General features: G+C 48.8%; 1 protein-coding gene across 5 annotated transcripts in view; it reads right to left on the reverse strand.

Moving 5' to 3' along the window:
* Positions 1-8403: 8403 nt before the first annotated feature.
* Positions 8404-25624, reverse strand: part of TPM4 (tropomyosin 4) — a 36754-nt gene continuing 19533 nt past the window's right edge. For 2 of the 5 annotated variants that reach the window (XM_033196800.1, XM_033196804.1), the window contains 6 exons: positions 24820-24937; positions 23275-23345; positions 22250-22325; positions 18489-18551; positions 18334-18403; positions 8404-10135 (listed from right to left, as the gene is read on the reverse strand). In XM_033196800.1, the coding sequence (XP_033052691.1) occupies positions 10053-10135; positions 18334-18403; positions 18489-18551; positions 22250-22325; positions 23275-23345; positions 24820-24937 (481 nt within the window). In that variant the 3' untranslated portion in view covers positions 8404-10052. Of the gene's footprint in view, positions 10136-16408; positions 16492-18333; positions 18404-18488; positions 18552-22249; positions 22326-23274; positions 23346-24819; positions 24938-25624 lie in introns of those variants that run through there. The other 3 variants (XM_033196802.1, XM_033196803.1, XM_033196801.1) reach the window with 2 other exon arrangements.

Consider the following 25624-nt stretch of genomic DNA (forward strand, 5'->3'; position numbering starts at 1 on the left):
GGGAGGCTGAGGCAGAGAATTGCTTGAATCTGGGAGGCGGAGGTTGCAGTGAGCCGAGATCGCGCCTTTGCACTCAAGCCTGGGCGACAGAGCAAGACTCCATCTCAAAAATAAATAAATAAATAAAAGTGACCCAAAACGAGTTCCGAGGTCTGCGGCCTAGCGACCTGCTTACAGATACCCAAGGCCTCCGCCACCTGAGCGGCTTCACCGCCACAAGCTGTGCCCCGAAGCGCGCACCGGCCTCCTCAGGGTCCGCCCTCGGCCGCCTTAGGAGTTGTGCGGGCCAGCCCGGGGTTGGTGGGGGGGATTAGAACAGTGAGGATGCTCGGTCCTATCTAGGGGCCAGGACTCTTAACACTAAAAAACAGGCCGGGGCTGTGGCTGCCATTTGTGATCCCAGTGGTTTGGGAGGCCCGGAGTTTGAGGCTGCAGTAAGCCGTGATCGTCCCACTGCACTCCAGCATGGACGACAGAGCGAAAAGCCTCTCAAAAAAAGAAAATAAAAGAAAGAGGCCGGGCGCGGTGGCTCACGCCTGTAATCTCAGCACTTTGGGAGGCCGAGGCGGTCGGATCACCCGTCAGGAGATAGAGACCATCCTGGCTAACGCGGTGAAATCCCGTCTCTACTAAAAATACAAAAAAGTAGCCGGGTGTAGCGGCAGACGCCTGTAGTCCCAGCTACTCAGGAGGCTGAGGTAGGAGAATGGCGTGAACCCGGGAGGCGGAGCTTTCAGTGAGCTGAGATCGCGCCACTGCACTCCAGCCTGGGCGACGGAACGAGACTCCGTCTCAAAAAAATAAAAAAGAAAAAGAAAAGAAAAAGAGGAGAGATACATTAGGAAAATCGGGCTTGCAGCTGGGTGTGGTTGCTCAGGCCTGTAATCCCAGCACTTTGGGAGGCTGAGGTGGAGGTTCACTGGAGGCCACGAGGTGGAGACCAGCCTGGGCTGAACATAGCAAGACCCCCATCTCTGCAAAAAAAAAAAGAAAAAGTTTTTTGGCCAGTCGAGGTGGTTCACGCCTGTAATCCTAGCACTTTGGGAGGCTAAGGTGGGCAGATCACTTGAGGTCAGGAGTTCGACACCAGCCTGGACAACATGGTGAAACACCGTCTCTACTAAAAATTCAGAAACTAGGTGGGTGTGGTCGTGCGCACCTGTAGTCCCAGCTACTCCAGTGGCTGAGGCGTGAGAATTGGAGAATTACTTGAATCCGGGAGGCGGAGGTTGCAGTGAGCCGTGATTGCGTCACTGCATTCCAGTCTGGGTGACAGAGCAAGGCTCCGTCTCAAAAAAAACAAAAAAATTTTTAAAAAATTATCCTGGCCGGGCGCGGTGGCTCAAGCCTGTAATCCCAGCACTTTGGGAGGCCGAGACGGGCGGATCACGAGGTCAGGAGATCGAGACCATCCTGGCTAACACGGTGAAACCCCGTCTCTACTAAAAAATACAAAAAACTAGCCGGGCGAGGTGGCGGGTGCCTGTAGTCCCAGCTACTCGGGAGGCTGAGGCAGGAGAATGGCGTGAACCCGGGAGGCAGAGCTTGCAGTGAGCTGAGATCCGGCCACTGCACTCCAGCCTGGGCGACGGAGCAAGACTCCGTCTCAAAAAAAAAAAAAAAAAAAAAAATTATCCTGGTATGGTGGTATATGCTTGTAGTCCCAGCTACTCAGGAGGCTAAGGTGGGAGAATCCCTTGAGCCTAGGAGGTCAAGGCAGCAGTGAGCTGTGATTGCACCATTGCACTCCAGCCTGGGCGACGGAGCAAGACCCTGACATTTTTTTTTTTTTGAGATGGAGTCTCCCACGATCTCCAGGGCTGGAGTGCAATGGTGCGATCTCGGCTCACTGCAACCTCTGCCTCCCGGGTTCAGGCGATTCTCCTGCCTCAACCTCCCAAGTAGCTTGGATTCCAGGCACCCGCCACCGCGCCTGGCGTGGTGTATTTTTTTGTATTTTTAGTATAGAGATGGGGTTTCACTGTGTTGGCCAGGCCGGTCTCGAACTCCTGACCTCGTGATCTGCCTGCCTTCACCTCCCAAAGTATTGGGATTACAGGCGTGAGCCCCCATGCCCAGCCCTGACTCTTAAAATTTTAATCCCAGTACCAGCCCAGCAAAATAATGTTATTGTTTTTTTCCTGTTTGATGGTCAGAAAACTGAAGCCAGAGGAGGTTAAGTGACTTTTTCTCCCTCCCTGCTCAAAAGTGGGAATTTGGTATCTGAACTCAGAGTGCCAAGCTTCCCAGGCTGCAGTTTGATCACTAGGGCTCCCTGCTTCTTAGAGATGGTCCAGTCTGTTTTAGGTCACTCTGGGGCCTCCGGGGCCTTGAGGCTCACTTAAGGATCTGCGGAAGGAGGGCCCAGCCTTTCCTCCTCCCTTCCACTTCAGCTCATTTTTCTGCTCATCTAGCTCTGGTTAAGAAAAGCTTCAACCAGAGGCACTGACCACTTTACAGGCCTCAGCCTCTGTGGTATTTAATATTCTTGACCACCTCTGAATATTCTTTTTTCTTGGTATTATCCTCATTTTATTTACTTATTTTTGAGACAGGTCTTGTTCTGTGGCCCAGGCTGGAGAGTGATGGTGTGATTTCAATCACTGCAACCTCCGCCTCCCAGGCTCAAGTCATTCTCCCACCTCAGCCTCCAGAGTAGCTGGAACCACTGGCATGCACCACCACGCATGGCTAATTTTTGTTTATTTTTTGTAGAGATGGGGTCTTGCTATGTTACCCAGGCTGGTCTGGAATTCCTGGGCTCAAGCCATCCTCCCACCTCAGCCTCCCAAGTAGCTGGGACTACATCTACATGCTACCATGGCTGGCTAATTTTTTAAAATTTTTTGTAGAAATGGGGTCTCCCTGTGTTGCTCAGACTGGTCTCAAACTCCTGGGCTCAAGTGATCCTCCAGCCTCCACCTCCCAAAAAGCTGGGATCACAGGTATGAGCCACCACGGATGGCCCTATACCATTTTTTTTTTTTTTTTTGAGACGGAGTTTCACTCTTGTTGCCCAGGCTGGAGTGCAGTGGCGCAATCTTGGCTCACTGCAACCTCTGCCTCCCGGGTTCAAGCAATTCTCCTGTCTCAGCCTCCTGAGTAGCTGGGATTACAGGTGCCTGTCACCACGTCTGGCTGATTTTTGTAGTTTTAGTAGAGACATGGTTTCACCATGTTGGCCAGGCTGGTCTCGAACTCCTGACTTCAAGTGATCCACCTGCCTCAGCCTCCCAAAGTGTTAGGATTACAGGCGTGAGCCACTGCACCTGGCCCTTTTTTTTTTTTTTTTTTGAGACGGAGTCTTACTCTGTCACTCAGGCTGGAGTGCAGTGATGTGATCTCGGCTCACTGCAACCTCCGCCTCCTGAGTTCAAGCAATTCTCATGCCTTAGCCGCCCAAGTAGCTGGGACTACAGGTGCGCGCCACCAAATGCCTGGCTAATTTTTGTAATTTTAGTAGAGACGGGGATTCACCGTGTTGGCCAAGCTGGTCTCCAACTCCTGACCTCAAGTGATCCCCCAAAGTGCTGGGATCACAGGCATGAGCCACTATGCCCGGCCCTGTCCCTATTTTATTTGCTGGTTTCTTCTCCCTGCCACCTCTGCCTCTGCCTCCCCTTCTTTGGTTGTTTTTTTTTTTTCTCAGACCCCATTACACTCTTTTTGCGGGGGGGTTCTGCTTGTCTCTTAGCGTTTGTGTTCCTCGTTGTTCTGTCTCTGTTCTCACTTTCTAGGGGCTCCTAATGTCTCCATTCTGACCAGTCTCAGTTTTTCATCCTTAGCCCAGCCGTCTCTTCACGTCCACCTGCGTTCTGGACGTCTCCCTTTTGATTTGTGAGATACTCCTAGCTCAGCATGTTCACAACTGAACTCATCAGCTAATACCCAGACTGGCTTGTCCTGATTTTCCTTGGGAGTGAAACTTAAGCCGTCTTTGACAGCTGCCTTTCATCTCTTATCTGTCACATTCTGGTTTTTAAGGAGGTTCTAAATAGCTCTTGAGGGCCGGGTGCGGTGGCTCACGCCTGTAATCCCAGTACTTGGGAGGCCAAGATGGGCGGATCACCTGAAGTTAGAAGTTTGAGACCAGCCTGGCTAACATGGTGAAACCCCGTTTCTACTAAAAATTAAAAAAATTAGCCGGGCATGGTGGACACCTGTAATTGCAGCTACTTGGGAGGCTGAAGGCAGGAGAATGGCTTGAATCCAGGAGGCAGAGATTGCAGTGAGCCGAGATTGCGCCACTGTGCTCCAGCCTGGGCGACAGAGCAAGACTCCGTCTCAAAAATAAAAAATAAAATGGCTCTTGAATTGCATTCTTCCATTTCCATTGCCACAGTGGAATCATTACATTTCTCCACTGGTCTCCCTGACCATTTTCTCTAATCCAGATTCCACCCTGCAGTGTGCTTATTCTAAAACACTTACTTTAGGCCGGGCATGATGGCTCATGCCTGTAATCCCAGCACTTTGGGAGGCTGAGGCAACCAGGTTACTTGAGGTCGGGCATTTGAGACCAGCCTGGGCAACATGGCGAAACCCTGTCTCTATTAAAAGTACAAAAATTAGCTGGGCACACGTCTGTAGTCCCAGATACTCGGGAGGCGGAGGTGGGAGGATTGCTTGAGCCCAGGAGGTCGAGGTTGCAGTGAGCCATGATTGTGCCACTACCCTCCAGCCTGGGTGACAAGAGTGAAACCCTGTCTCAAAAAACAAAACAAAACAGAACAAAAAAACACACTTCCTTTGGTAACCATCCGTGGTCTCTGGGCAGGATAAAGTCCGAAATCGGCCGGGCGCGGTGGCTCAAGCCTGTAATCCCAGCACTTTGGGAGGCCGAGACTGGCGGATCACGAGGTCAGGAGATCGAGACCATCCTGGCTAACACGGTGAAACCCCGTCTCTACTAAAAATACAAAAACTAGCCGGGCGAGGTGGGGGGTGCCTGTAGTCCCAGCTACTCAGGAGGCTGAGGCAGGAGAATGGCGTGAACCCGGGAGGCGGAGCTTGCAGTGAGCTGACATCTGGCCACTGCACTCCAGCCTGGGCGACAGAGCAAGACTCCATCTCAAAAAAAAAAAAAAAAAAGTCCGAAGTCTTCCTCTTAGCGTTTGATATCCCTTACAATCTGGTTCTAACCTCATGCTGTGTTCCAGCCGTACTTCATGGCATTAGGAAACTCCCCAAAAGTTGGAACAGGTCCGTTGAATAACCATTGAACACAGTGAAGTGTTAAGTGCTGAGGCCATAAGCATGACTAAAACAGCATCCCGAGATGAGATTACAACCCAAGCGGGGAGGGAGGAGGGAGAAACAGACACACAAAGTGGGAACTGCGCTCAAGTCATGGCGGGCCCCTTACTGGAGGGGTTGACTTTATTCATTCACATTCCCTGTGCCGACCGTCTGTATCAGCCCAGTGTCAGTTAAAGTTTGGATTGGTCTAAAGGAAATGCTTCAATTGTATACTTTTATTATAACTGTACATTTTCGATTATTTCTTATTTATTTATTTAGAGACGGAGCCTCTGTCACCCAGGCTGGAGTGCAGTGGCATGATCTCAGCTCACTGCAGCCTCCACCTCCCAGGTTCAAGTGATTCTCCTGCCTCAGCCTCCCGAGTAGCTGGGATTATAGGCACCCACTACCACACCCAGCTAAGTTTTGTATTTTTAGTGGAGACAGGGTTTCACCATGTTGGCCAGGCTGGTCTCAAATTCCTGAATTTGTGATCCGCCCGCCGTGGCCTCCCAAAATGTTCGGATTACAGGTGTCAGCCACCTTGCCCAGCCAGTTATTTACTTTTTATGAATTTATTTTTGGAGAATGGGGCTCGATGTATTGCCCAAGCAGGTCTCGAACTCCTGGCTGGGTTCAAGTTATCCTCCTGTCTCCACCTGCTGTTTTTTTTTTTTTTTTTTTTTTTTTTTGAGATGGAGTCTGGCTCTGCCGCCCAGGCTGGAGTGCAGTGGCCGGCTCTCAGCTCACTGCAAGCTCCGCCTCCCGGGTTCACGCCATTCTCCTGTCTCAGCCTCCCGAGTAGCTGGGACTACAGGCGCCCGCCTCGTCGCCCGGCTAGTTTTTTGTATTTTTAGTAGAGACAGGGTTTCACCGTGTTAGCCAGGATGGTCTCGATCTCCTGACCTCGTGATCCGCCCGTATCGGCCTCCCAAAGTGCTGGGATTACAGGCTTGAGCCACCGCACCCGGCCTTTTTTTTTTTTTGAGACAGAGTTTCGCTCTTGTTGCCCAGGCTAGAGTGCAGTGGCAGGATCTCGGTTCACGGCAACCTCCGCCTCCTGTGTTCAAGCGATTCTCCTGCCTCAGCCTCCCGAGTAGCTAGGATTACAGGCATGTGCCACCACACCTGGCTAATTTTGGACTTTTAGTAGAGACGGAGTTTTTCCATATTGGTCAGACTGGTCTCGAACTCCCAACCTCAGGTGATCCGCCCGCCTCGGCCTCCCAAAGTGCTGGGATTACAGGCATGAGCTACCATGCCTGGCCTGTTATTTTATTTTATTTTGCTTTATTTTTGAGACGGAGTCTTGATCTGTTGCCCAAGCTGGGGTGCAGTGGCGCAATCTTGGCTCACTGCCACCTCCACCTCCTGGGTTCAAGCGCTTCTCCTGTCTCAGACTCCCAAGTAGCTGGGATTACAGACGTGTGCCACCACGCTGGGCTAATTTTTGTATTTTTAGTAGAGATGGCGTTTCACCATATTGGCCAGGGTGGTCTCAAACTCCTGACCTCACGTGATCTGCCCACCTTGGCTTCCCAAAGTGCTTGGATTACAAGTGTGAGCCACAGCACCTGGCTTGTTATTTTTTCGATAACAGAAAGTTGTCTGCAGACTCCATTAATGTTTTAAAGGCTTTCATTTCTCTTTCTGATTCTCTGCCTCCCCTCCTCAAAAGATCTTGAGGCAAAATACCAAAATTCAGGTAGTGAAACTGTAGTGGTCTTTGACACTCTAAGTTCTCAGCTAAATTTTAAGATTATTTCCTTCAAATCACTTCTTCCCTCATATTCCATGGCAACCCGTACTGGATTATTGAAACCTTTTCCTAACTGGGCTTCCTGTGCCTTAGTCCACCCCAATGCTAGACCTTCTCAAAGATAAATGCTAAGTGGATTTTCCTAATGTAATGTATTGCTTGACTTGTTGCCGCCAGTCTTTTTTTTTTAGATGGAGTCTTGCTCTGTCACCCAGGCTGGAGTACAGTGTTATGATCTCGGCTCACTGCAACCTCCGCCTCCTGGGTTCAAGTGATTCTCTTGCCTCAGCCTCCTGTGTAGCTGGGATTACAGGTGTGTGCCCAGCTTATTTTTGTATTTTTAGTAGAGATAGGGTTTCAGCATGTTGCCCAGGCTGGTCTTGAACTCCTGAGCTCAAATGATCTGCCTGCCTCAGCCTCCCAAAGTGCTGGGATTACAGGTGTGAGCCACCATGCCTGGCTTCCTCCAGTCTTTAGTGGCTCTCCACTCCTGACTCAATTAAGTTCAGGCTCTCATCAGTGTGGGCTCAGCCTACCTTCCAACTTTTCTGCTTCTGCTTTGCTTTATTTATTTATTTTGAGACAGGGTCTTGCTCAGACGGTCCTCCAGGCTGGAATGCACTGGCCGATCATAGCTCACTGCATCCTTGGTCTCCTGGGCTCAAGCGATCCTTCTTCCTCAGCCTCTCCAGTAGCTGGGACTTATAGGAATGCGCCACCACACCCCACTAATTTGTGTGTGTGTTTGAGATAGAGTCCTGCTCTGTCCCCCGGGCTGGAGTGCAGTGGCGTGAGCTTGGCTCACTGCAACCTCTGCCTCCCGGGTAGCTGGGATTATAAGTGTGCACCACCATGCCCAGATCATTTTTGTGTTTTTAGTAGAGATGGGGTTTCACAATGTTGGCCAGGCTGGTGTTGAACTCCTGGCCCCAAGCGGTCCGCCTGCCTCAGCCTCCCAAAGTGCTGGGATTACAGGTGTAATTTGGCCACCACACCTGGCCAAATTTTTGTTATTTTTTGTAGACGGGGTCTCACTATGGTGCCCACACTGGTCTGCTTTTCTTTTTATGTGCAACTCACAAAGCCTTAGCCAGGCAGTCCTTCCTAACTCAGGCAACAGAGATGATCTTTCCTGCTCTTATCTCTTAAACTCCTACTCATTCTTCACAGCCTGGCTTAGGCAGGGTAGAGGATAAGGCAGGCCAGGAGTTTTTGAGTGACCGAAGCTGAGTGCTCTCACCTGCAATGAGATTGTAATATCCTTGTATCATGACGTCATGGTATAAAGCAAATAGACAACCTTGTCTACATTCTTGGCTCAGTTATTTTACCTTTCCATCCCTTTAACATCTGTTGAACCAAAATGCTCTGTGTACCCCCACACATTCTAAAATTCACACAAATTGTAGTTTATGTAAAAATTTATTTGACCAAAATGTAGAAAAAGTGATACTATTACATATGATACAGTTGCAAGAATCTAAAGAAAAGTGTGGATTTGATTCCATTGCACAATTTGCTAGTGTATTTCCTGGGTAGTGTGGTGCTGAATAAATAGGAGTGGGGTGGTGGGGTGGGTAAGGGATTCAGATAAGCCAGATACAGGGTGATTTTTAGTCGGAATTGTAAACTTTAGTCGGCCCCCACACGCTGCTGGGGAATGTGGAATGTTCCAGCTCTGAGATGTTAACTGAGAAAAGAGAAGTCAAACAAAGCCGATACGTGCAGCCCTGTCTACAGAATCCTTCATTATCCAGTTTAATCAGGAGTTTCTTGGTGTTTTATTAACTTGGTCCCAAAGAAGGAATTCAAGTCCTAGATAAGTAAATCTTCAATTTGCTATTCCCTGAAGTATGGAAATGAAGTTGGGCCAATTTTTAATCTCTGCTGCTAGAGAGGCCCTTTCTGCTAATAGATAGGAATTCTTTTGCTCAACTTACGAATGACTTGTAGTCTTTTGGATATGGCTGACCTGAATTGGACTGAACTCCACCATATTCCGGCTGAGTGGGTCATTACTGGAATGAGACATTTGCTCTTCAGAGAACAACTTTATTTTTATTTTATTTTTTTTCTTGAGATGGAGTCTCACTCTGTTGACCAGGCTGGAGCATAGTGGTGCGATCTCGGCTCACTGCAACCTCCACTTCCTGGGTTCAAGTGATCCTCCCGCCTCAGCCTCCCGAGTAGATGAGACTACAGGCAGGCGTCACCATAATTTTTGTATTTTTAGTAGAGACAGGGTTTCGCCATGTTGGCTGGGCTGGTCTCGAACTCCTGACCTCAAGTGATCTGGCCTCCCAAAGTGTTGGGATTACAGGCGAAAGCCACCATGCCCGGCCAGAGAACAACTTTAGAACGAAGGAAATATGCAAAAGAACATCACATCAAGGATCTATTAATTACCATCTATTAATTACTATATGTGGGTAATTATGACTATTACCCAAGCATTCTACGTTGATTGCTTAAGAGGATGTTTGTTCTGCATGGTGGAGTGTGGAGAAGGGCCAGGATTCTTAGGTTAATCTATCTGTGGGTTATGACTTCCCACAATAGCCACCCCCGGCCCCCACCAGCCCTTTTATTGGCTCTGGATGGAAAATCCCTACCCATGTGATGGTCCCTATAGTTTGACCAACAGTTGACCCAAAAGGTTATGCTCTTCAGTGTTTTAATTATATCCACGACTAGATATTGGGGTCTGTGTTCTTCAAAGTGTGGGGCTGCCTACTCTCCCAGGAACCAAATGGCCTCTGTCTTAAGAAAGTATGCTTACTAGGAAATACCCTGCCTACCTTAGGAATAAATGCAACTCAAGGAAGAAATAAGAGAGCTGAAAAAGCTGGTGCCATTTGAAAAAAAAAAGGGAAGGAATGAGATTTAACTGGTGCTCAAAGCTCCGATACAAAATATTTGGTCATGTATTCATAATCTGCTTGACATTTCCAGCAAAGCGAAGATGGCAATAACAAAAGGAACTTCATACAAGAGAAAAGAAAGACCCACGGAGCTCCGGAGTTTCTGTTGGAACAAGACTCTTCTGTTTTGCTTATATACAGTTAAGTTCGTTTAGTGTCTGATCCAGTGTCTGATGTAAGCCCACGTTCTCTTCTTTGGCCTGGGCAAGTTTCTCTGGTGAGGATTAAGAGTAGGGGGAAAGATAAATTAATAAGCATCTTTGTTAAATGAAAGAAAAAAAAAGATTTCTTTTTTTTTTTCTTTTTGAGACAGGGTCTCACTCTGTCACCCAGGCTGGAGTGAGGTGGCATGATCTTGACTCACTGCAACCTCTGCCTCCCAGGCTCAAGCAATTCTCCTGCCTCTGCCTCCCGAGTAGCTGGGATTACAGGTGCACGCCACCACCACCCAGTTAATTTTTGTATTTTTAGTAGAGATGGGGTTTCACCATGTTAGCCAGGCTGGTCTCGAATTCCTGACCTCAAAGTGATCCACCCACCTCAGCCTCCTAAAGTGCTGGGATTACAGGTGTGAGCCACCATGCCCAGCACCCCCAAAAAAGATTTCTAAACCTGAAACTGCCAGGGTGAAAGTCGCAACAGAGAAAGTACTTTTTTTTTTTTTTTGAGACAGGGTCTCACTCTGTTGTCCAGGCTGAAGTGCAGTGGCGTAATCACGAATCACCGCAGCCTTGACCTCCCTGGGCTCAGGTGATCCTTCCACCTCAGCCTCCTGTGTAGCTGAGACTGCAGGTGCGTGCCACCACCTGGCCAATTTTTGCATTTTTTTCTAGAGACAGGGTCTCACCATGTTACCCAGGCTGGTCTCGAGGTCCTGGGCTCAAGGAATCCATCTGCTTAGCCTCCCAAAGTGCTGGGATTATAGGTGGGTTATAGCCACCATGCCTGTCCAGTACTTTGTATTTTGAATTACAGCAGAACATCACAGAATACGAAGGAACAAGCACCAAATTTGGGAGTCACAGTTGTAAGATAAAATGTAGGGTGCCCAGTTAAATTGAATGTCAGATAAACCACAAATATTTTAGTGTAAGTATATCCCAAATGTTGCATGAGATATACTTATGCATGAGATATGATTAAAAAATTATTCATTGCTGGTCGGGCGCGGTGGCTCACGCCTGTAATCCCAGCACTTTGGGAGGCCGAGGCGGGTGGATCACGAGGTCAGGAGATTGAGACCATCCTGGCTAACATGGTGAAATCCCATCTCTACTAAAAATACAAAAAAAATTAGCCAGGCGTGGTGGTGGGCACCTGTAGTCCCAGCTACTCAGGAGGCTGAGGCAGGAAAATGGCGTGAACCTGGGAGGCAGAGCTTGCAGTGAGCCGAGATCATGCCACTGAACTCCAGCCTGGGAGACAGAGCGAGACTCCATCTCAATTAAAAAAAAAAAAAAATTATTCGTTGCTTTTCTGAAATTCAGATTTAAGTTGGTGTCTTGTATTTTTCCTTGTGAACTCTGGTAACCCTAGAGTCAGAATACCTGGACTTAAGCCCCAGTTGTATCACTAAAATAAGCATCTAACCTTCCTAGATCTGTTTTCCCCATCTGTCAAATGGGGGTAACGATATCAATGTGTGGTGTGGGGGTAATGATGAGGAATAAACGAGGAATACTTCAGAACCTATGACGTGCTACATGAAGAAAAGATTTCAGTCCTAGATATGCGTGACTTAATATAAATTTCCACCCAAGTGCTAATTAAGTAGCTCCTAAGCCTTTGATAGCTACATCTAATCCTATAACCCATCTTTCCTTGGGAGCTGCTGGGAATGGCTATTTAAATTACACGCGTAATTGTGTAACTGTCTATGTGTCCAGAGGAATGGAGACAAACCCCAGGTAAATGCGGTATGATTGAAATTTAAGCCATTCTACAGGCATGTTATTAAGTGACTGAGCTGATTAAACAATTTAAAAAAGAAAGAGAGAGGGGAAAAAGATGACATTTAGAGTTATACGTGACAGAGCACGAGAGAGAACTTAGTTTGCAGTGAGTGATGGCTGATAAGGGACAAGGTCAAGGTACATTAAAATGCTGGGGGAGAGCAAAATGCCTCACAAAATGTGATATGATCAGCCTGGAAATTTACAGAAAGAAAAAATGACTGCAGAAGATGGCAGCCTTTCTTATTTATTTATTTATAAACAGGGTCTTGCTCTGTTGCCCAGGCTGGAGTACAGTGGCATGATCATAGCTCACTGAAGCCTTGACCTCCTGGGCTCAAGTGATCCTCCTACCTTAACCTCCCAAGTAGCTGGGACTACAAGTGCGTGCCACTATACCCAGTCAATTCTTGTATTTTTAGTAGAGATGGGCCCCGGTAGTTTTTGCATGTTGCCCAAGCTGGTCTCATGCAATCCACCCACTTTGGCCTCCCAAAGTGCTGGGATTACTGGCATGAGCCACCATGGATCACCTGATGCAAGGAGTTTGAGACCAGCCTGGCCAACATGGTGAAACTCCATCTCTGCTAAAAATTCAAAAAATTAGTTGGGTGTGGTGGTGCACACCTGTAATCCCAGCTACTTGGGAGGCTGAGGCAGGAGAATCACTTGAACCCGGGAGGCGGAGGTTGCAGTGAGCCAAGATTGCGCCACTGCATTCCAGCCTGGGCAACAGAGTGGGACTCCATCACACACACACACACACACACACACACAAAGTCAAGTGACTGTGACCTGGACTCTATCTCACACACACACACACACACACACACACACACAAAGTCAAGTGACTATGACCTGGGATGATTCCATCAGACAGATCAGTGACCTGGGTCTATCCAGTCCGGGTGAGTAGAAGTTAACTGAATGCTGACTATGTTGTCGAGTCAGTTTCTCCATTATCTTATTTAATCCTCATAACAGAGATATCACCTTTATTTTGTGGAAAAGCTAAGCAGCTTGTTCACGTTGGCGTGGTTAAAGTAGTAGAGCGAGGATTTTAAACCCTGGTCTCTTTATTTTCTTTTTTTTAAATTAAAAACAATTTTTAAATAAAATATTATTATGAATAATTTTAGAGACAGGGTCTTGCCATGTTGCCCAGGTTGGTCTCAAACTCCCGAGCTCAAGTGATCCGTCTGCCTTGGCCTTCCAAAGTGCTAAGTCACTGCACGGGGCCTTAAACCCTGGTCTCTTGACTACAAATCCTGACTTTACTTCATCTTGTCACTTGGATGCGCTAGCATCTATTTTGTTATTAGGTCTGAGATAAAATGACTTTCCCTGAAAGTGTTAACTGCCCTTGAGGATCATTGACAAGGCTCACAGACTATCAACAGATAGTGTAGACCTCCATAGCACTAATCTCTCTCTTTTTTTTTTTTGAGGCGGAGTCTCGCTCTGTCACCCAGGCTGGAGTACAATAATACAATCTCGGCTCACTGCAACCTCCGCCTCCCAGGTTCAAGCGATTGAGTCTCCCACCTCAGCCTCCCGAGTAGCTGGGATTACAGGCCCCCACGACCACGCCCAGCTAATTTTTACATTTTTAGTAGACACAGGGTTTTACCATGTTGACCAGGTTGGTCCCGAACTCCTGACCTCAAGTGACCCGCCCGCCTTGGCCTCCCAAAGTGTTGGGATTATAGGCATGAGCCACTGCGCCTGGCCATGGCATTAATCTCTGAAATTCCACTTATGTGCTTAGTTAGGTAGACTAACTGGATAGACAGGCAGCATAGTTACTTCAAAGGGTGGAGTTCAGAAATGTCTGGAAAAATTCCAGGGACAAATACACAGACTCCAAACAAAAACCAGCCCCCTACACAGTCTGTAATCTTTCCAAGGGCATATATATGGCAGTGTGTGAGGGGAATGGTTTTTGCAGAAGTTCAGGATGGATGGCAGTTAGGAGCAGTGAGAGGCCGAGGGTGGAAAAGTGTAGGTAGTTTAGGGGAGGTGCATTTTGGAGGAATGAATGGAGAGAGTAATGGGGTCAGAGCTTCCCACCAGTACAAAAAAAAAAAAAAATAGGATGAGGAATAACAACGGATACTGAAAATTCAGGATCTAGTTGGAGATTTTCATGCTATTTCCAGGTTCAAGGGGTAGTCTGGAAGATGTGGCTTGGACATCTAAATGTCAATTATCTGTGATAATTTGAGGTGGTAGTGGTGGTAGGATGCAGGGGAGAACTGGATGGACTATTTGAAATTTGGATCATCTTTGATAAATTGCTATGTTTTCGATCATTAGAAAAGCATAGCCTGGGCCGGGCGCAGTAGCTCACGCCTGTAATCCCAGCACTTTGGGAGGCCGAGGTGGGTGGATCACCTGAGGTCAGGGGTTCGAAACCAGCCTGGCCAACATGGCGAAACCCCGTCTCTACTAAAAATACAAAATTAGCCAGGTGTGGTGGCGCATGCCTGTAATCCCAGCTACTTGGGAGGCTGAGGAAGGAGAATCACTTGAACCTGGGAGGCAGAGGCTGCAGTGAGCAGAGACGGTGCCACTACACTCCAGCCTGGGCAACAAGGGTGAAACCCCCGTCTCAAAAAAAAAAAAAAAAAAAGCAAAGTATAGCCTGGGCCGGGCGCAGTGGCTCACACCTGTAATCCTAGCACTTTGGGAAGCTGAGGTGGGTGGATCAGTTGAGGGCAGGAGTTTGAGACCAGCCTAGCCAACATGGTGAAACACCATCTCTACTGAAAGTACAAAACTTAGCTGAGTGTGGTGGTGTGCGACTGTAATCCCAGCCACTCGGGAGGCTGACACATGAAAATCACTTGAACCCAGGAGGCGGAGGTTGCAGTGAGCCAAGATGGCGCCACTGCACTCCAACATGGGCAACAGAGTGAGACCCTGTCTCAAAAAAAAAAGTGTGACCTTGTTTGCTCCATAACCCTCATGTAGGAAAAAGCATGACCTTTTAATACCCACAGGTCAACCTTAAGAGCTATTCTAAACTAAAGCAAGGTTCCTGTTATAACTCACTCAAATATGAAGGAAGATTGATGTTAGTGTCTCAGGCAGTTTTGGAATTCGGGAAAGAATTCTAAATTCACTTCCTCTGATGTCACAACACTTTCCCTGTTCATGGGAGGCCGGTTCCCTCCTGGTACAGTCAGTTTTCTAAGGGCAGGGTGTGGAGGTGAACTTCCTCCCAGGACTGGGAGCTAGATGAACAGTGAAGAACAAAGCTACGGGAAGCTCCAGTAACCACTCTCACAGTGTAACACAGAGAAAAGACACAAGAAAAGGAGGAAATGGAGATCAAAATGTCATTGCCGCTATTTGAATCTGTAGCTCAAGCCCCATTCAAGGGAAGCCTCATTTTCGACACAGGCTTGCTCGTTTTTCCAAATCCCTTTTGATTCTTAAGCTGCCTAAGCGGTTTATAAGGATGAGTCTCCATTCACAACAATTTCTATTTAAGGAAAAGTCACTGGGGCTGGGCGCGGTGGCTCATGCCTGTAATTGCAGCACACTGGGAGGGGGAGGTGGGCAGATTGCTTGAGCCCAGGAGTTCGAGACCAGCCTGGGCAACATAGTGAGACCTTCCCGCTTCTACAAAAAAGTACAAAAATTAGCTTTGTGTGGTGGTGCACACCTGTAGTCCCAGCTACTTGGGAGGTCGAGGTGGGAGGATAGCTTTAGCCCTGTAGGTGGAGGTTGCAGTGAACTATGGTGGTGCCACTGCACTCCAGCCTGGGTGACAAAGCAAGACCCTGTCTCGAAACAAAAAAACAAAACAAAACAAAAAAACTATTGGCACGCAGATACCATTAGCTAACAGCGGTATCTGAGAACGCATGCCCAGCTCGCTTTTGTTTTCTTTTTTCTTTTTTTTTTTTTTGAGACAGTCTCGCTCTGCCGCCCAGGCTGGAGTGCAGTGGCCGGATCTTAGCTCACTGCAAGCTCCGCCTCCCAGGTTCCCGCCATTCTCCTGCCTCAGCCTCCCTAGTAGCTGGGACTACAGGCGTCCGCCACCTCGCCCGGCTAGTTTTTTGTAATTTTTAGTAGAGACGGGGTTTCACCGTGTTAGCCAGGATGGTCTTGATCTCCTGACCTCGTGATCCACCCGTCTCGGCCTCCCAAAGTGCTAGGATTACAGGCTTGAGCCACCGCGCCCGGCCCTTGTTTTCACGTCTTCAGAAAAGCATCCTGTAGGCATAATTTTCATTTTGTAATAAGCTTTTCATTTGTGAGTGAGAGAGGCTGACCACCCACTTTTTGTTTCAGGCTATGGTTAAGGGCACACAGCTACAGCTCAAAGGCGGCAAGTGGAGAAAATGAGAACGAGGGGGTGTGAAGAGGAGGACTGCCCGTCTTTATTTCGGTCGTAGAGTCACAGACACACCAGAAGAAGGCTCTGACGTTTAAACCAGGAGGTAGGCCACCGGAGCTCCTAGAAGCCCACAGGGGCATAGGAGGCACCATGTGAGAAGGACAGAGGGCAGCGACCTGGCTGCCTCTCAGAGAGAGGTCATGTCGTTGAGAGCGTGGTCCAGTTCCTCGCTGATAGCTTTGTATTTCAGCTTCTGAGCGTATAACTCATCTAGAGGGCGCAGGTCCCCAGGGAGACAGTTCAGAAGTAGTACAGGGGACAGAAGGCAAGGGTCGGAATGGAGGGCCACAGATGAACCGCAGGAGGAAGAAAAAAAAATGTGAGCGAACAAAGCACAGACTAAGAGAAAGTTGTGTTCCATGTGAAACAGATGAAGAAAACCAAAGATGCATGGAGTGATTTCTAAGTGGTTTGAGATTCTGCAGGGGGATTAGCCACAATGAAGCTTCAAAACAGTGGTAACCAGAAGTGACAGAGCTTCCCCCAAGCAGTCCTCACCCCCCAGTTTATATTTCGGATTTCCAATGATGTCACCCTGTCCAAAGGTCGTATTTTGGAATGGGGCATTTTCCCTTATATGGGAACCTCATCTCCCCAAAAAAACATTGGAACACATGGTCTGAAGAATGTGTCCTTTCTGGGTGGGATGAGCAGTTTGGAATATTCCATTTGAACCCCGAGATTCTGAAATTTCTGTGACTGAATGTTAAACATTGGAACTCTTGAAGAAATTCTGGGAGATGTAGGCCCCAGACTTGCATTAGAGTCTTTTTTTTTTTTTTTTTTTGAGACGGAGTCTTGCTCTGTTGCCCAGGCTGGAGTGCAGTGGCCGGATCTCAGCTCACTGCAAGCTCCGCCTCCCGGGTTCACGCCATTCTCCTGCCTCAGCCTCCCGAGTAGCTGGGACTACAGGCACCCGCCACCTCGCCCGGCTAGTTTTTTTGTATTTTTTAGTAGAGGCGGGGTTTCACTGTGTTAGCCAGGATGGTCTTGATTCTCCTGACCTCGTGATCCGCCCGTCTCGGCCTCCCAAAGTGCTGGGATTACAGGCTTGAGCCACCGCGCCCAGCCCGCATTAGAGTCTTTATGGCAGTTCCTATATTTCCCTTATTTCTGTTTTTTTTTTTTTTTTCTTTTTAAATACTATGACAAGCTTTGAGTTCCCTGGGACAGAGCTTCTGCAAAAATGTAAGGCATGTAAAAAAAAAAAAAAAAATGCAAGGCATCTATCAGAAATGAGCAAACAGAAGGAAATTGTGAAGATTTTTTTTTTTTTTTTTTGAGACAGAGTCTGGCTCTGTCGCCCAGGCTGGAGTGCAGTGGTGCGATCTTGGCTCACTGCAACCTCCGCCTCCCGGGTTCAAGTGATTGTCCCTGCCTCAGCCTCCCCAGTAGCTGGGATTACAGGTGCCTGCCACCACGCCCAGCTAATATTTTATATTTTTGATAGAATGTTGGCCAGGTTAGTCTCAAACTCCTGATCTCAAGTGATTCGCCCACCTCGGCCTCCCAAAGTGCTGGGATTACAGACTTGAGCCACTGCGCCCGGCCTGAGAGTTTTTATTTATTATTAATCTTTTTTTAATCAGAGAGAGCCATCCTTGTTTCTCTGTACTTGCTCATGGGACTAAGCAGAGATATTTTACCTCCTGAAAGTAGCAATTCAATGAGCCGGGCGTGGCAGCAGGTGCCTGTAGTCCCAGCTACCCAGGAGGCTGAGGCAGGAGAATTGCTCGAACCCAGGAGGCAGAGGTTGCAGTGAGCCGAGATGGCGCCACTGCACTCCATCTAGCCTGGGCGACAGAGCCAGACTCCGTCTCAAGAAAAAGTAAAAAAAAAAACAACAAAAAAGTGGCAATTCAAGCCTTGAATGATTTGCATTATCCTATTCCAGAGTTCCAAGACATCCAGATACGACATCACTACACGCTTTACTTTCCTAAGGTAAACAAGACCCAACCCAACCCCTCCACAAACATTCCCCAACTGTCTGTGGATGTGTCCCAGAGTGGGAGGCAGGGCAGGGCACACATTTAGATGGTAACCTCATACCTTCCAGGTCATCAATTGTCTTTTCCAGTTTTGCAACCGTTCTCTCTGCAAATTCAGCACGGGTCTCAGCCTAGGTAAGAAGAAAGGAGTTACTGTCATGGCTTCATGACCAGCCCCAGGAGAAACCAGAGCTTGCTGGCGGCAACCACACTCACCTCTTTCAGTTTGTCAGACAGAAGTTTAATTTCTTCTTCATATTTGTCCTCCTTTTCAGAATACTGTGGGAAAAAACCAAAACACCGCTTTAAGAAAAGGAGGGCCCGGCCGGGCATGGTGGCTTATGCCTGGATTCCCAGCACTTTGGGAGCCTGAGGCTGGTGGATCACAAAGTCAGGAGTTCAAGACCAGCCTGGCCAACATGGCGAAACCCTGTCTTTACTAAAAATACAAATATTAGCTGGGTGTGGTGGTGGATGCCTGTAATCCCAGCTACTCGGGAGGCTAAGGCATGAGAATTGCTTAAATCCAGGGAGTGGAGGCTGTAGTGAGCCCATATGGTGCCACTGCACTCCAGCCTGGACGACAGAGCGAGACTCCATCTCAAAAAGGAAAAAAAAAAAAAGAGGTAGAGAGAGTAGAGGCAGGCACCTTTCCCCAGCAGAAGAAGTATGTATGAAATGCGGAGAACGTGAGGGAGAGTTCTCTAGGACGGTATTGATCAGAAGGCCTGAACTGATAACTTGAGATAAAAAGTATGGCGAAGAAAGGGAGATAACTGGAAATCTGTGTTACTCAAAGCCCCCTCTGTATTTCTAACCCCGTTCTCCACCACCTTCCCTAGGGTGACAGGCACTCTCTGATCATAATCTGTGGACTCCTGAGTCCCAGTCCCTGTCCATGAATGCGCCCCTTAGCACGGAATGTTCCCCTCCCCATGACGACCTATCAGAAATTATACTTTTCTTTTTTTCAGACAGTCTTGCTCTGTCACTCAGGCTGGAGTGCAGTGGTACGATCTCGGCTCACTGTGACTTGCAACTTCCACCTCCTGGGCTCAAGCAATTCCCCTGACTCAGCCTCCCAAGTAGCTGGGCCTACAGGCACCCACCACCATTCCCAGTTAATTTTTGTTATTTTTAGTAGAGACAGGGTTTCGCCATGATGGCCAGACAGGCTGGTCTCGAACTCCTGACCTCAGGTGATCGGCCTGCCTTGGCCTCTGAATAACTAACATTATTAGCTGCTTACCATGGTCCAGACATAGTCAATGGCATCACAACCTGGTATTTGTAATCCCATTTTATAGGGGAGGAAAGGGTTGCAGAAAGGTGAAGTTATTATTTTGCCTAGGGTCATATGGCTATTAAGTGATCAAGTCATGACTGAAGCCTGACTCTGGAGTGCAGTGAGGCAGTCTTGCCTCACTGCAACCTCTGCCCTCCAGGCTCAAGTGATCCTCTCACCTCAGCCTTCCGAGTAGCTGGGATCACAGGCATGCGCCACTATGCCCAGCTAATTTTTGTATTTTTAGTAGAGACGGGGTCTTGTCATGTTGCCCAGGCTGGTCTCGAACTTCTGAGCTCAAGCGATCCTCCCACCTCGGCTTCCTAAAGTGCTGGGATTACAGGCATGAGCCACCGTGCTGGACCTACAGCTGTTTTAAATGCTGCCTCCTTGGTGACACCGTTCACAATCTACCAAGGTCCCTCTATTGTATTCCCAAAGCACTGTGTGACTTTGCCAATCCCTTCGACTAGACTAAACTGTGAGCTCTTCAAGAGCAGATCCCAGGCCGGGCACAGTGGCTCACGCCTGTAATCCCAGCACTTTGGGAGGCCGAGGTGGGTGGATCACTTGAGGTCAGGAGTTTGAGACCAGCCTGGCCAACATGGCGAGACCCCGTCTCTACTAAAAATAAAAAAATTAGTCAGGCCTGGTGGTGTGCGCCTGTATTCCCAGTTACTCAGGAGGTGGAGGCGGGAGAAGTGCTTGAGCCTAGGAGGTGGAGGTTGCAGTGGGCCAAGATCGCGCCTCTGTACTCCAGCCTGGGTGACAGAGCAAGGCTCTGTGTCAAAAAGAGAGAGAGAGAGAAAAAAAAAGAAGCAGATGCCATGTCAGTGGTGTCACGACTATCCCCCTAGCCCAGGGCAGTGTTTGGCACACACACACCAACTGCATTCATTCCTTAGACATCCCAGTATCAGATATATGCCAGGGCTGGCATATATGGGAGACAGAGGCAGGTGGATCACTTGAGGCCAGGAGTTTGAGATCAGCCTGGGCAACATGGTAAAACACTGTCTCAACTAAAAAAAAAAAATAAAAAATTACACACACACACACACTCTACAGATATATGCTAGATACAATGCTAGTACTAGGGACACAACTCTGAACAAGACGACATGGTTCCTGTCCTTACAACTTATAATCTAGCAAGGAAGGCCTGCAATTAATGGAGTAATTATAGTAAATGTAAGAAATCATAATGCCAGGAAAAGTATAGACAGGGCTACACAGCAGAGAAATACCTAACTTAGATGAGAAATCAGAGAAGGCCTCTCAGAAGTGATGTTTAAGCAGAAGCGCAAAGGATGAATAGCAGGCCAGGCTCGGCGGCCCACGCCTGTAATCCCAGTGCTTTGGGAGGCCGAGGTGGGAGGATCACTTGAGGCCAGGAGTTCAAGACCAGCCTGGCCAACATGATGAAACTTCGTCTCTACCAAAAAATTAGCCAGGCACGGTGGCTCACACCTGTAATCTCAGCACTTTGGGAGGCTGAAGTGGGAGGATCACTTGAGGTTAGTTAAGATCAGCCTGGGCAACATAGACTGCACGCTACAAAAAAAAAAAAAATAATAAATAAATAAAAAATACAGTTTTGGAGTAGTGGCACATGCCTGCAAGTCCTAGCTACTCAGCTGAGGTGATAGGATTTTATTTAAGCCCAGGAGTTTAGGGCCTGCAGCGAGCTATGATCACGCCACTACACTCCAACCTGGGCAACAGAGCAAGATCTCATCTTTAGGCCGGGTGCAATGGGTCACGCCTGTAATCCCAGCACTTTGGAAGGCCGAGGCAGGCAGATCACTTGACATCAGGAGTTTGAGACCAGCCTGGCCAACATAGTGAAATCTTGTGTCTACCAAAAATTATAAAAATTAGCTGGGCGTGGTGATCCACGCCTGTAATCCCAGCTACTTGGGAGGCTGAGGTAGGAGAATTGCTTGAACTCAGGGGTCAAAGGCTGCAGTGAGCCAAGATCATGCCACTTCACTCCAGCCTGGGTGACAAGAGTGAGAGCCTGGCCACACCCAGCTGTGTGAATAGCAGGTGGTGGCTGTGGTGGGAGGATGGCTTGAGCCCAGGAGTTCAAGGCTGCAATGAACTACCATCGTGCCACTGAATTCCAGCCTGGGCAACAGAGCGAGACTCTGTCTCAAAAAAAAAAAAAGGCGGGGGAGTGGAGGTGATGGGAGAACAAAGAATGCCTGTGAAACTGCAAAAGCAGGAGCAAGAATGAGGAAGAGAAGAGGCTGGGGAATTCAGTGGGGTTCGGCCATGGAAGTACGTCCTTTGTTCCCAATGTAGCTGCCACGTAGCGACTGCTTTGGGTGCTGTTTCAACCTAAAAAGCCCAATTCCACCTCTGATCATTGCTATACCTTTGAGATGGTATTTCTGGAGGAACCAGGGGAATCGGGTGAGAGGGAGACTCTGTATTTATATGACTATATTCAGATCTCGCTAAGAGGAGCCTCATGTTCTATCTCTATCCTCCTGAGATGGAGATCAAAGATGGTGCTCAGACCCCATGGAAGAGGGCCAAGAGTGCGCAGGAGAAATCCAGCTCTTTCTGTAGGGGAAAATCCCTGGCTGCCAGGCACCTATGCTATTGTTAAAGAAAAGTCAGATTCCGAATACCCTGATAGGCTGAAGTCCAGCAAGCTACCCTCCGGCTCAAGCCAACCACCAACCTTTTCAGACGCAGCCTCCAGAGATTTCAGGTTGTTAGTAACATTCTTGAGTTCTTCTTCCAGGTCACCACATTTTCTGCACAGACAAAGGATTTTTATGTCTTATCTTCCCTTACGGCCGGCAATATAGCAATCGCCCCTACAATAAATTTTCAAAAGGAGAAACCTACACAGCCCCGGGACAGGCCCCAGAAGGAATGTGGGGGGAAAATGTTAATGGATTTTTCTGTAGTACGATACTATGGGCTTATCAAAGCCTTATCATATCAGGCAGAGGCGAGGCGTGCCCGAGGAGTATTTGGAGGGCTTGGAAAGCACTTCTGGTCTTCTGCCAAGGGTGAGGCTACAGGGAGTTGTGAAATCTATGATTGATGAGGCCGACTCCGGAAGGTGTAAGAATGGGACCGAGGGCAGGAGGCAGGCAGACAGCAATGAGAGTTTGCATGGGACACTCCGGGAAGGAAGCCCGGAGCGGATTTGTGAAACCAGATCTCTCTCAGCATTCCAGGATGCTCTGTGGGGCTGAATTCCTTACCCGGGGCCAAGAGGACAGGCGTTTTGTTTTTCAGTGCTTGTGGGATTCTGGTTAAGCTTCTCACCTTCCCCCCAGAAATGTGTCACAGCCAAACACTGACAGTAGGAGCAAAGCATTTATATACTGATGGGGGAGTTGGGGGGGAAGCCTGCCTTCTGGAGCAGGTCAGTGTTCTGTTAAGACGGCACAGCCCCCTGATATATCCTCTCTGGGACTTCTGGGCTTCCCTGCTGCCTCCTGTCTCACTCCTATTTCCTCATATCTTTGCAGAAAGAGTCAACACGTGGGCAGCGCTTCCCATGGCAGTAAGAACAAGTCACCACCTCTCTTTGTCATGGAAGCCAAGAGAAAGAAAGGATGAGCCATGAGCCCCCGACGCCCATCCACTTCAGCAGAGGCCCCGTCAGAGCCAATTCCCAACACAGCCAGCTCCCTCCCACTCCTTCCCAGGAACTGAGCCAGCCTCGCTCAGTCCTGTTCTGCCACTCACAGTTCAGACACCTCCGCACGCTCCTCTGCCCTCTCCAGCTCACCCTCCAGGATGACCAGCTTACGAGCTACCTGCAGAGACAGAAAGGCGCAGCTGAGCCCGATCCCCACCAGCCGTGTCTTCTCCCGCCCACTGCAGATAGTTCCCAGTGATGCCCCACCCAGATCCCCAGACCAGCTGCAACATGGGTTTTTCTGGTGTTTCTTTTTTTTTTTTTTGGGACAGTCTCCCTCTGCTGCCCAGGCTGGAGTGCAGTGGCACAATCTTGGCTCACTGCAACCTCACCTCCTGGGTTCCAGCGATTCTCCTGCCTCAGCCTTCCAAGTAGCTGGGACTACAGGCACGTGCCACCATGCCCAGCTAATTTTTGTGTTTTCAGTAGAGACGGGGTTTTACCATATTGGCCAGGTTGGTCTTGAATTCCTGACCTCGTGATCCACCTGCCTCAGCCTCCCAGAGTGCTGGGATTACAGGCATGAGCCACCACCCCCCGCCTCTTTCTTATTTTTTTGAGAGAGTCTTGCTGTATCACCCAGGTTGAAATACAGTGGAGCAATCTTGACTCACAGCAACCTCCGCCTCCTGGGTTCAAGTGATTCTCCTGTCTCAGTCTCGCAAATAGCTGGGCTTACAGGCGTGCGCCACACCCCTGGCTAATTTTTGTATTTTTTGTAGAGACGGGATTTCACCATGTTGGCCAGACTGGTCATGAACTCCTGACCTCAGGTGATCTGCCTGCCTCGACCTCCCAAATTGCTGGGATTACCGGCGTGAGCTACATGCCCAGCTCTTTTTTATGTTTTTGACACAGGGTCATGCTCTGTCTCCAAGGCTGGAGAGCAGTGGCATGGTCGGAGCTCACTGCAGCCTTGATTTCCCAGGCTCAAGCAATCCTCCTGCCTCAGCCTCCCAAGTAGCTGGGACCACAGGTGCATGCCACCATGCCCAGCTAATTATCATTATTATTATTTTTAGAAATGGGGTCTCGCTATGTTGCCCAGGCTGGTCTCAAACTCCTGGCCTCAGGTGATGCTCCCGCCTGGGTCGAAGTGCTGGGGTTACAGGTACGAGCCACCACGCCTGGCCTTTTGCTGGCGCTTCAACTGAAAGAGTTATCCTGGGGCCTAGAGGGAATCCTGATTCTCTTCCTCAGGCCCGAGGAGTGAAGCAGACAAGAGGCGGGAAGGAAGAGCCGAGCCATCGAGGGAGGCAAAGGAGGGCCTGAGCTTGCATGGTCTGAAACTCCACGGCTTGGGACCACAATCCTCCATTTTTGCCCAACTGTGCCAAAACTCCCAGCTAACGACACAAGTGAGCTGATCATTCGGTTTTCCCATTACACTAGACAAGCGTCTGCCGGACTTTCTGGCATCGTGGGAGATAGCTTCCTAGCCAAGTGGCTGTCTCTGGACAAACATATGTTCACACAGGAGGACAGCTGACCTAACCAAGAACTTCCTTTCGTTGGCCCCGGCGTCCTCCCTATCTCAGCAGATGCATTTCCTCCCACTTCCTGCTGCTGCGCCATCTGTCAGCCTCACTCACCTCCTCGTATTTGCGGTCAGCCTCTTCCGCAATGTGCTTGGCCTCTTTGAGCTGCATCTCCTGAATTTCCATCTTCTCCTCATCCTTCATGGCCCGGTTTTCTATCACCTTCATTCCTCTGCAAAGAGCAATCTCATCAGGACTGCCGTTCACTCACATTCCTCCACCCTCGCCTCATCTATCTTTTTTTTTTTTGAGACAGAGTCTCGTTCTGTTGTCCAGGTTGGAGTGCAGTGGCACGATCTCAGCTCACTGCAACCTCCGACTCCTGGGTTCAAGTGATTCTCCTGCCTCAGCCTCCTGAGTAGCTGGAATTACAGGCACCCATTACCATGTCTGGCTAATTTTTGTATTTTTAGTAGAGATGGAGTTTCACCATGTTGGTCAGGCTGGTCTCAAATTCCTGACCTCAAATGACCCACCCACCTCGGCCTCCCAAAGTGCCAGGATTACAGGAGTGAGCCACCGTGCCCTGCCTATCTTTTTAAAAAATTTTTTTTGCAGAGATGGGGTCTCACTATGTTGTCCAGGCTGGTTGCAAACACCTGGGCTCAAGTGATCCTACTGCCTTGGCCTTCCAAAGCGTTGGGATTACAGGCGTGAGACACCACCTTGGTGCCATCTCTCATCTAATTGAGTCTCTAAATCTACTAAGCACTGTAACATAGTGCGAAGATGAAAACTCTGTGCACACATTTCCTTCATCTTGTTTTTTTTTTTTTTTGAGATGAAGTCTCGCTCTGTCACCCAGGCTGGAGTGCAGTAGCGTGATCTCAGCTCACTGTAGCCTCCATCTCCCAGGTTC

Source organism: Trachypithecus francoisi, unplaced genomic scaffold (genome assembly GCF_009764315.1).
Source record: "Trachypithecus francoisi isolate TF-2019V2 unplaced genomic scaffold, Tfra_2.0 Lachesis_group5, whole genome shotgun sequence".
Classification (NCBI taxonomy): domain Eukaryota; kingdom Metazoa; phylum Chordata; class Mammalia; order Primates; family Cercopithecidae; genus Trachypithecus; species Trachypithecus francoisi.